The sequence below is a fragment of the Neolamprologus brichardi genome, chromosome 3 (genome assembly GCF_056152115.1).
Source record: "Neolamprologus brichardi isolate AB-2024 chromosome 3, ASM5615211v1, whole genome shotgun sequence".
NCBI lineage: Eukaryota > Metazoa > Chordata > Actinopteri > Cichliformes > Cichlidae > Neolamprologus > Neolamprologus brichardi.
This window is the reverse complement of record NC_142106.1, coordinates 54,417,744-54,429,265: the sequence shown is the minus strand read 5'-3', so window position 1 is coordinate 54,429,265 and position 11,522 is coordinate 54,417,744. Positions and strand designations below refer to the sequence as shown.

At 39.8% G+C, this 11,522-nt stretch overlaps 1 protein-coding gene across 1 annotated transcript; it reads left to right on the top strand.

The window, feature by feature from the left end:
- The first annotated feature begins 474 nt into the window (after positions 1-474).
- LOC148105860 (uncharacterized) lies at positions 475-9,555 on the top strand. Its single transcript, XM_087838401.1, has 8 exons — positions 475-485; positions 952-1,095; positions 4,359-4,508; positions 4,622-4,735; positions 7,272-7,350; positions 7,751-7,979; positions 8,121-8,888; positions 9,503-9,555. Exons 1-8 carry the CDS (start codon positions 475-477, stop codon positions 9,553-9,555), a joined length of 1,548 nt encoding a protein of 515 aa, XP_087694527.1.
- The last annotated feature ends 1,967 nt before the right edge of the window (positions 9,556-11,522 follow it).

Sequence of the window (11,522 nt, the reverse complement as noted above, 5' to 3'; positions counted from 1 at the left end):
AGATCCCGAGTTTGTTATGCGAGATCTCGCAAAACCTTTGCGAGATCTCGCAAAAGTCCATCTTAATTTTTTTTTCTCCCATGTCCCCTGCGGGGCTCTGTAACATTACAAGACCACTACAACCTTTATCAACATTTTAAATTACATTGTACATCTTCACTGATTTGAAGCACCACTATTTTAACCTGATTCATTTCTCCACTTTAACAGTTAATTCCTCAAATGAAGCAAGATATTTGACTCTCAAAAACCAACAAATAATTTAATATTTATTTTCCAACTTTTACAAGTGAAATCAAACAAGTGTATTTAACAATGAAAACCAGAGTGGAAGCTGCTCATATAGAGTCCAACCCAGGCTAAAAGTAAGTTGAGTAGACCAGCATCATCAAAGTGTCGGCTCTCTGAACACGGTACAAGATCGCCATCTGCAGGACAAAACTAGTTTTTCTTGCCCTCCTCGTCAACGTCAAGATGACGTCATCGTACAACAAAACATGCAGATCAGGTGACATGACTGTTTAAGAGGCGGAGTTAAATTGTGGCAGGTAAGCATGAGGAGGAGGAGCAACAACTGTAGCATGACGTTGGAACATCATCATTGCATTATACAGTTTCCTCTCTAACTGGATGATGCTGTGAACAAGAACAGCTGTGGAACCATTGGCCATTTCCCATAGTGTAGCTGAGTCAAAACAGCCCAAGTGCTGAGAGGGAAAACATAATGATTTATGTAAAGTCATAACTGGCTGCAGCAGCTGACCTTTGACCTGTGAGCTGCAACTTAAGTTTCTTTTATGGTTCAGTGTTTAATGTTTAAACTGTTTATGGCTGCACACACTGCTGCGGGTTAATTATTGATCAAACAATATCACACAAGGTGCAGCAGCTGACCTTTGACCTGTGAGCTTCAGACTCTTTGCTGGTGTGAAGTGTTTAATGTGACTTCAGCCTGCAGACACAGAGGACTGATGAAGCAGAAGATTGTCTCTGTTTCTACACAGACCTGGTCCAGACAGCAGAGCTGCAGAGTGAAGACGTTCATGTGAAGAAGCTGAGTAAGTGCAACGTCCTCTTTGAATCCTGGATCAGGAAGTGAAGCCAGTGAATATTTGGTGTTTAAATAAGGTTTCTGTCTTTGACTCAGTCTGCTGTCACTTTGTTTCAGAGAGAAAAAGAGATTTCAGATTTGAATGATTTGAAGTTTGATTTGAATGAAATTTACAATCAAATGCTTTCAGTGTTGCTGTGTTGAGTGTTTGCACGTTTAATGTTTGTATGGAAGACACAGAAAGACATGTGACTGAAGAAATCTGTGCTAGAGTGACTTAAAAAAAATAGTAGAAAAGAAAACAGATGTTGAATTCTTTAGAGAATTTTCTAGAAATCTTTTTCTTTCTAAACAGAATTCAGAATATTGATCTTTGACATGGAAGCTGTTTCTACAGGATCCTGATGGAAACTCAAAGCTTTTATAAAATGTTCTCATTAGTTCTTTACAGCAGAATATCAACATATGTAAATCAAAACAACAAAAATGCAAAAGTGGTGTGTGAGACTACAAATTCTAGAATCAGAACTGCTGATTTCATTACTCTTAACTTTTAAAGGCAGATTTTGTATCTGAGAGCAGGGACACTTGCTGTGTTCAGTGTGACTTTAAGTTCAGGCTACCCTTGATTTAGTAGTAGGGGTGGGTTTATCGATTTATCGATTAAAATCGATTCTGGCTTGGATAACGTGATATCGATTCATTAAAATCCTGAATCAATTTTTTAATATAAATTTATTTTGCCCGAAACGCCAGAATCTCAGGTTAAACCTCCCAAAATTTCAACAACCACCAAACAGCGCGGAGCCGCCAACGCATCAGAATCAGTGAGATGTGACTTTCTCACCTGACTGCACGGACACGAGCTGAAAGCCGACAGCTCGCTGATTCTGATGTTTCGGCGGCTCCGCGCTTTGTGTTTACGCCCTTTTTGCGCTGATTCTGAAGCTGCAGGTTTTATCTCTCTCAAAACAATATTGAGTAAACCAGCAAAAAAACAAGATCCAAACTACACTTCACATAAACATCGTCATGGATTCCCTTTGATTGTTTTGCTGCGGTTTTATTAGAGACACAGCTGAGCATTTTGCATTTTGCATAATTTTAAAACGTTTAAATTTGTTCAGTATTGAACAGCAGAAATTAGGTTTTCTTTTCGGAATTAAGTGAAAGGAAAAAAAAACAGCGTCCGACAGGCTGTAAGAACGGTAGACTTGTGCAAAACAAGCAACCGAATAATGCAGAAAACAGATTTTTAGACGGGAAACTGTTCTTGAAGTACAGAGAGAGAGATAGAGAGAGCTGTGGATGAAGTATGATTTTATCGAGAGGGAATCCATGACGATGTTTACGTGAAGCGTAGTTTGGATCTTCTTTTGCTGCTGGTTTACTCAATATTGTTTGGAGAGAGATAAAACCTGCAGATTCAGAATCAGCGCAAAAAGGGCATAAACACAAAGCGCGAACCCGCCGAAACATATGAATCAGCGAGCTGTCGGCTTTCAGCTCGTGTCCGTGCAGTCAGGTGAGAAAGTCACATCTCACTGATTCTGATGCGTTGGCGGCTCCGCGCTTTGTGTTTACGTCTTTGTGCAGAATCCGTGTTCCTGCTCTCATTGACTGTTTTAGCTGTTTGGTGGTTGTTGAAATTTTGAGGGGTTTAACCTGAGATTCTGGCGTTTTGGCCAAAATAAATTTATATTAAAAAATTGATTTTAATGAATCGATATCACGTTATCCAAGCGAGAATCGATTTTAATCGATAAATCGATAATCAAAACCCATCCCTAGTCTGCTGTCGTACTTGTATGCATGTTTTTTCCTTTTTCAGTTTAACTGGTGATATTCATTCGTGTATTGTAGGTGAATGCGCTGATGCTAGATCATAAATTCTGCAGAGTTAGTAAACTGGCCGTTTTTGCTCAATAATTCCTGTTTCATGTTCAAACCATCAGACAGAAACTCTGTTTTTATGTTCTTCAGCCTGTTGTTTTTGAGGTAATCTGTGATGCATTCAATGACCCTCCACATGCTCTGAGGGTCATTTGAAGAGAAATAGAACTTCATCTTTAGAGCATAAGTGGGTTGTTGCCCTCTTTATGCCCGCGGTCAGGCTCTGTTTATTGTAGTATAACACTCATAGGACACAGTGTCCCGCTGCACACACAAATTTATAAATAAAGGGATTTTCTTTCTTTTTGGATTATGTTGCATGAGTGAATTATACTGACCAAAATCTCTTTAACACATATAAAATTATTGGATATAAAGTAGAAATAATGCTTGACTTCACAACATAAATGTACTAATTAAGATAATACAAACAAACAAACAAACACCATTCTATATTGTCCATTTGTAGTCTAGGAGAATTTGTACTGAGAGGTAGTGTTTTGCTTGGAGGTCTGGAGTCTTGCTGATGTGTTATCCCAGCAAACATAAAGACATGTTGGCTCTTTCTTTCTTTCTTTCTTTCTTTCTTTCTTTCTTTCTTTCTTCTTTCCAGTCCAAAGGCCGCAGCTGTTCCTGTACACGACACCGTTGTCCAGGAGGGACGAGGAGGTCCACACAGCTTGGTTTTTTTATTCCTCGAGGATTTGGCTCTTTGACTGTAGGGGTCATCACCATTAAAACTGCCCTGCATTTTCAAATTTACAAGCTGCCCCAAAACACCAACGAATGTTTTGTTTTTATTCTTCATGTTCCTCCTGTTTTTTGATTTAAAGTCACACACTGCACACAATGACAGCTGCAGAGTTTGTGTCTGATGTATTAAGTATGAAACACTGTTGGGCTAAAATCTGGTCAGAATGAATCCAGGTGCAGGTGTGTCAGTTTAGGACCACTGGACTAACATCCAAGTGCTCACAATATAAAGTGTATTCTGTAGTAACATCTATGGTGTTGCAGCAACAGTCCCACATGGAAACGTCAACAGTCAAACTCAAAATCTCTTTTTGTCAACAATAAAATGACAGCAGACCAATTTGAACAAAGTTGGTAAAAAGCTTCAGAAATTAGTAAAATATTAAAAAGTGTCTTGATGCTCAATCATCCAGTAAATCCCCAAAAAGTTGATTCTGTTCATCTGGACGTTTTCAGCAGCATGGATCAGTGTGAGGACAGAGAGGAGGGAGTCCCTCCCTCTAAAAGCACTCTGTGTGGGGAACATGAGAGCCAGACCAAAGCTCAGAGGTGAGATGGCCATCTCTAACTGTCCATGACTCTTCTCCATGTCACAGCTCAGCACTCACATCACTGCTCCATCATTATTCACACTCATACCTCTGTGTGTGTTGTTTTAAAGCCCAGAGCTGTGGGGCGTACCAGGCTCAGCTGGACATAACCCTAAAACTAATCCAGAACCTGGACCTGAACCCAGCTGTGTTTCCTTAAAGAGCAACGACTCGAAGGGTATTGGTGCAAACTTTAACAAAAGACTGTTATGTGACAAAGAGTAAGTACATTATTTTTTATGAGTTTCAGATTGTTCATCATGTCTTTAATTTAATATTTCCAGTTTTTCCTTCCTATCTCATGAAGCTGTTACATTTATTGTTTTTCTTTTAGGATCAATAAGAGGCCAGAATCTCCTGGACCTGAACCCAGCTGTGTTTCCATAAAGAGCAACAGGTCGAAGGATTTTTATATAGACTTTAAAGGATGTTCTTCTGCTGCTGAGAGGTAATGTGTGTCTAGATGTTGTTCCTGACTCTGTATTTTTGAATAAATCCTCATGTTTAATATCAGCTCAGTTCTTTTTCACACACATTTCTATGTTGGTATGTGAAGCGGTGTGTGTTGGAGTGTTTCCACAAACACAGCAGTCAGAGTGGAAAGAGTGGATGTTGTAGGAGGTGTTTGTGTAGTGAAGAGGCTGAGTGTGTGTAGGACTCCAGCTGCTCCAGCAGGTGTCTCCTTTGTGCTTTGCTTCAAACACAGCGTAGGGAGGAGCTTCCACTCAGGTGTTTCAGGTGTTGCTGGATGGAGGAGGACAAATAGTTTTTCCCTTCAGTGACACTTCAGCAGCTCAATGTTCTGGGGAGATGTTTGTCTTTATGAAGGTTTATGGATTATTGTTCTTACTTTGGTTAAACTGAGCAATACATTTTCCATCTAACATTTAAAGTAAATTTCCAGGTGAAAAAAAAGATCTGCAGCTGCAGCCTCTGTGATGTTTCACAGTCTGAAAGTAACAAATTCAACCAGAGTTCAAACAAAGGCTTAATATACGTGTGTATTTGATATAATGCCAACAAGTACAAATAGGTGTTCTTACAGGTCTTAATCATAGAGGTCTGATAAGTCTGGTGACTTTCACAGTCAGCAATTTTGCTGCCTTTTATTTTATATTGGCCTTTTTAAAGCCCTTCAAATGCTCCCACATTCATACAGAGCTTTTAACACAAAACTCCTTTACAGTCCTTCTCCTCTCACACACGATCACACAACTGATTTGTCTGCAGCAGCTGTATTACTGCTAGTATTTTATTATGTGTGTAATCTCCTCATATTGTTCCTATGGTTTAGTTTGACTTCCTTCTGCAAACTCAGCTGCTCTGTTGCTGATACACATCTCCATGAATATGATTGATCAGATGCTGCCAACACCATGTGTTTCATGTGAACGCTCAGCTGAAACCCTGGGTTGACTTATCGAGTTAATAACAAGCTTCACGTGACTGTGAATGCTAAAGTGAATCCAGATCAAGGAAAGAGACCCTGCTAATGTTGGACTCACTTCTTAGTGTAGATCCCAGGAGGAAGTTCAACATAGCCAGCCATTCTTTGTGCTAGCTCGGCCAAACCTGAGACCACAGTGCAGGATAATGATTATCATCTGTCTCTGTCAAGGACATTTAAAATCCACAAATAACAAAAATAATTATATTTGATCATTAAAAATATGTTTTCAATTAAAAAAGCATGAGCACACTGGTGGATTAAAGAAACATGAAAACTCGTTAACAGTAAAGTTAATTTAGGCGTAAACAAAGTGTCAAACATACTTAAGTAGAAGGACTGATGTTTGTGTTAAAATACCCTCTTAAAGCTGAAATACTGATTCAACTTCTTTACTCAAGTAAAGATAAAAGAGTACAGGCTCTGAAATGTACTCACAGTATTAAAGTAAAAACTCCATCTTTGAAGGAAATTTCTGCCAGTTTTTGTGCAAAGTTACCTGAATTTCTACCTCCAACATTAATATGAGAAAATTATCTGAACTTTTATTCTAATGAATTTAATCAGCTTGAACATTTTGTAGCACAAAAGTAGAAAAAACCCAAAGGGAATCAAAAATAGCTCCATTTGCTGTTGCCTGCATTGTAGATGGGTGGCTTTGCCTCAACACCTAAACAGGAAAATGAGTTTAGTCAAGTATTAAAGTGGGATTGAAGAGGTCAGGAAACCAGAGATCAGGTGTTGTGGTGCAGCATGGTCACAAGAATCATTTAGAAATGGGTCAAAATATTTTCTCTTCTAGATTTTTTGCACACAGTCTGATGTGCTGCTGCTCTGAGGTTTACTGCTCTCTGTGTACTTAGAAAACTGTGAGGTACAAGTAGATTTGACACAAGTTATAATGGCTGATTTCCATATAACGGTGGAATACAGGGACTTAATCGTTAAGTAAGAAGAAAGTTTGAAGCCTAACAATAATAACAATCAACACAAAACCACTGAGTCCACAGACTCGGGACATACATCGGCTCAAACTGTGGTCATAAATATTTTGTACTTGTAAATCAGACTGTGTAGTTGTGAACTGAGTTTTGTAACATTGTAAAACAAAATATCTGAAAAGTTTATGTTTTTGCATTCATTGATTTGTGTGTGTAAAAATGTATAAAATGTAATAAATGTAAGAAACATTAGAATTACTTTTGCTGACACAAAGTTTGGCGAGCACTGCAAGTTGTCACTTTAAACCAGTCACAGATATAAAGAGAGCACCTTGTTCCAGGGCATCTGAGCATGGAGGGAAAGCTTTATGCAGGAGATGGTAAGAGCTGTTGGGACTAAAGAAACTGAGCAGAAAACTACAGACATCTGGAAACTGAGTTGTTAATTCTCAGTGGGATCACCAGGACTAGCAAAGCTTCACCATGACAGTCATCTGATTGACTGAACCCATCCAAACATCACTTCATGGACCTTTAGCTTGTGTCTGTGTGTGGACAGACGTAACATGAGCTAATTATTCATTACTCCTCCACAGAGTGGCCCAGGAGAGAGCAGAGGTTTCCACTGGTCAGTCTGAACAGCAACATCAAACACACCTGGACTCTGTGGTTATGGTTTGTAGTACTATGTTTACATTTGTTCTTTTCAGTCACCTCTATGCTGCACTTTGTGGACCAGAGGATTGTCAGTGTGTCCAACATAAATCAGAGTTTGGGTTCCATGATTTCAGTCAGATTGGGGTGACTGTAGCTCAGGAGGTGAGCAGGTCAGCTACTAGTCAGAAGGTTTGTGAATCAAACCCTGGCTGGCAAATGTACTGGGTAACGTACTAAACCCAAGCTGCCCTCTGATGCATCCATCAGAGTGTGAAAGAAAGTATTTAAGCATAGAACAATGTGCTTGGTTGAATGAGGCATGTTGTATAAAATGCTTTGTGTGCACAGAGTATCAAAGAGAGCTATATAAGAACCAGTCCATTTACCACTGGGTAATTCATGTAGTCTTCTTTTCCAGCTGCTGGAGGAAAACATCACCATGTTTGTGAAGAACGAGCTGAAGAAGATCCAGAAGCTTCTGAGTTCAGATCACCCAGAAACTTTAAAGAGCCAGATGGAGGATGAGGAGATGTTTGAAGGTGAGGATGAAGATGAAAGAAAGAGCTGCAGAGAAGCATTTCTGAAGATCACACTCCACTTCTTGAGGAGACTTAAGCAGCATGAGATGGCTGACCATCTGCAGAGCAGTAAGAGAATTTCTATAAAGACTGAATATTGATCTTTCCTAATACCTCAAGAAATGGACCAATAGACATTCATCCTTTCAGTGTACTGAAAGGCTATGATATTTATTGTATAATATTTTGTTCTGAATTTCTTACCTTCAGAAATATTTGCTCCACTCTGTAAATGTGAACTTAAAAACCAACTGAAGAAGAAGTTCCAGTGTGTGTTTGAGGGGATCGCTAAAGCAGGAAGCCCAACCCTTCTGAATCAGATCTACACAGAGCTCTACATCACAGAGGGAGGGACTGCAGAGGTCAATGATGAACATGAGGTCAGACAGATTGAAACAGCATCCAGGAAACCAGACAGACCAGAAACTACAATCAGACAAGAAGACATCTTTAAAACCTCACCTGGAAGAGACGAACCAATCAGAACAGTGCTGACAAAGGGAGTGGCTGGCATTGGGAAAACAGTCTTAACACAGAAATACAGCCTGGACTGGGCTGAAGACAAAGCCAACCAGGACATCCAGTTCATATTTCCATTCACTTTCAGAGAGCTGAATGTGCTGAAAGAGGAAAAGTTCAGCTTGGTGGAACTTGTTCATCACTTCTTTAATCAAACTAACGAATCAGGAATCTGCAGGCTTGAAGACTTCCAGGTTGTGTTCATACTTGATGGTCTGGATGAGTGTCGACTTAATTTGGACTTTAACAAAACTAAAATCCTGACTGAAACAAGAAAGTCCACCTCATTGGATGAGCTGCTGACAAACCTCATCAGAGGGAACCTGCTCCCTTCTGCTCGCCTTTGGATAACAACACGACCTGCAGCAGCCAATCAGATCCCTCCTCAGTGTGTCGACATGGTGACAGAGGTCAGAGGGTTCACTGACCCTCAGAAGGAGGAGTACTTCAGGAAGAGATGAGGAGATGAGGAGCAGGCCAGCAGGATCATCTCCCACATCAAGAAAGCTCGTAGCCTCCACATCATGTGTCACATCCCAGTCTTCTGCTGGATCACTGCTACAGTTCTGGAGGATGTGCTGGAAACCAGAGAGGGAGGAGAGCTGCCCAAGAACCTGACTGAGATGTACATCCACTTCCTGGTGGTTCAGGCCAAAGTCAAGAGGATCAAATATGATGGAGGAGCTGAGACAGATCCACACTGGAGTCCAGAGAGCAGAAAGATGATTGAGTCACTGGGGAAACTGGCTTTTGATCAGCTGCAGAAAGGAAACTTGATCTTCTATGAACCAGACCTCACAGAGTGTGGCATTGATATCAGAGCAGCCTCAGTGTACTCAGGAGTGTTCACGCAGATCTTTAAAGAGGAGAAACAACTGTACCAGAACAAGGTGTTCTGCTTTGTTCATCTCAGTGTTCAGGAGTTTCTGGCTGCTCTTCATGTCCACCTGACCTTCATCAACTCTGGACTCAATCTGCTGGAAGACAAACAAACAACTTTGAAGGTGTTTCAAACAAGAAAATCTTCAAAGAAATACTTCTACCAGTGTGCTGTGGACAAGGCCTTACAGAGCCCCAATGGACACCTGGACTTGTTCCTTCGGTTTCTCTTGGGTCTGAAGACTAATCAAACTCATTTGCAAGGCCTGATGACACAAACAGGAAGTAGCTCACAGACCAATCAAGAAGCAGTTCAGTACATCAAGAAGAAGCTCAGTGAGAATCTGTCTGCAGAGAAAAGCATCAATCTGTTTCACTGTCTGAATGAACTGAATGATCGTTCTCTAGTGGAGGAGATCCAAGAGTCCCTGAGTTCAGGACGTCTCTCCACAGATAAACTGTCTCCTGCTCAGTGGTCTGCTCTGGTCTTCATCTTACTGTCATCAGAAAAAGATCTGGATGTGTTTGACCTGAAGAAATACTTTCCTTCAGAGGAGGCTCTTCTGAGGCTGCTGCCAGTGGTCAAAGCCTGTAAAAAAGCTATGTAAGTTATAAAGTTTTTATTATTTAATTTGGTTGGTATGTTATGGAAAAACACACTGCCATGAACTTCTGTTTTGTTTTTGTCAAAATCACTGTAATACAATCACTGTACCTTTATATACATGTGACTTGTATTAATGCTGCTGCCCTCTTGTGGCTAAAGTGTAATTATGTTATTGTTATTAGGGAAGATTTGAGAGTAACATGCCAAGTGAGTCAGCATCTTCGCTTTAGCTTAAAAAAATCCAAATTCTTATGTCATCAGTTATAGTTGCATGTATTCATTATCATAATTTAACCTTTAATATTGATGTCTTAAAATTATTTTGAGTAAACTAGCAATAATTTTATGGTTGTATTAAATAAATACATCACTAATGAATTATTTATTTCAGTAATTAATTAAAAATGTACATAATTAATTAAAAATATTGATAATGAATTATCCATTAATTTAATTTAAAATAATTCATTATTTATTTATGTACAATTCTAATTAGTTAATTACATTTTTAATCAATTATTGGTTTGTTTTCTATTTTAATTATTTTACTGACACATTTAATGAATTATTTAATGATGTATTCATTTAATTCACATTGCTACTCCTGGCCCTGCATCGGAGTTCATAAATACATTTTATTTGTCAGCTTCACCCATCAAAGTCAGGGGGTGGGGTTAATGCTGATCAAGTCAAAACAATTTCTTTGGTCTGGTGGGCGTTCTTTTAGTGGGCTTTTCTCAATACTAAGTGGGCCTACACACCAGGGTTTGGACATGTGTGGACCCAAACTATACTTAAACTTTTTTGTGTGTCACCAAATACACTTTTAATATTTTCTAGACAAGAATGTAGTGGCATAATCTTTAACCTCTTTTGGCTCCAAACAGAAGTGAAAGACTTGAGCAGGGTTCATTTAAAGGCTGACAGAAGTGGAGTGGTGACGGGGAGATGTTTGACAGGACAGTGTTTCAGCCTCCACAGGTTCATGTTGTGCTCCATCAGTCAGTGAAGATGAAGTCAGTGCTGATGAGGCTGTAGAGTGTGTGAGGGATGTGAATGAGGATGATGAAGATCTGATGATAGCAGATAAAAACTGGCTGCAGAGACTTTGAGCCATACAGGGCACACAGTGTGTGTACAGAACAGCTGAAATCATTATGGAGGCCTCACTGGAATATGGAAGCATCACAGTACAGCTTCAGTGAAGCATTCAAGTCTCTGATATGAGATGAGAAATGAAGCAGCCAGAGCTTTTTCATGAGTGGAAATCCACTGTGACTGTGAGCTGCTGCTACAGCCTCCAGATTAGCCAGCAGCTCATCCTGCTCAACATTTTCTCACCAACTTTAATGGAAGTGTGATGTTTTCAGCTGGAGTGATGGTCAGGGTGGCCTCCCTCTCCTCTTCTTCTCCTCTTCCTCTTTCATTTGTAAAGCCACTTCTGCTGCTTTCATTCATTTGGAAGTCCTGTAGCTGAGTTTGGGAGAGACTAACAGCCTCGGCAGCAGAGGGGAGAAAGGCTGTAACACCACCACTTTACTCTGTTCTACCTGTCACATCATTTTATCAGGAAACAAATATGCTCATGTTTTTACTATGTTTGTCTT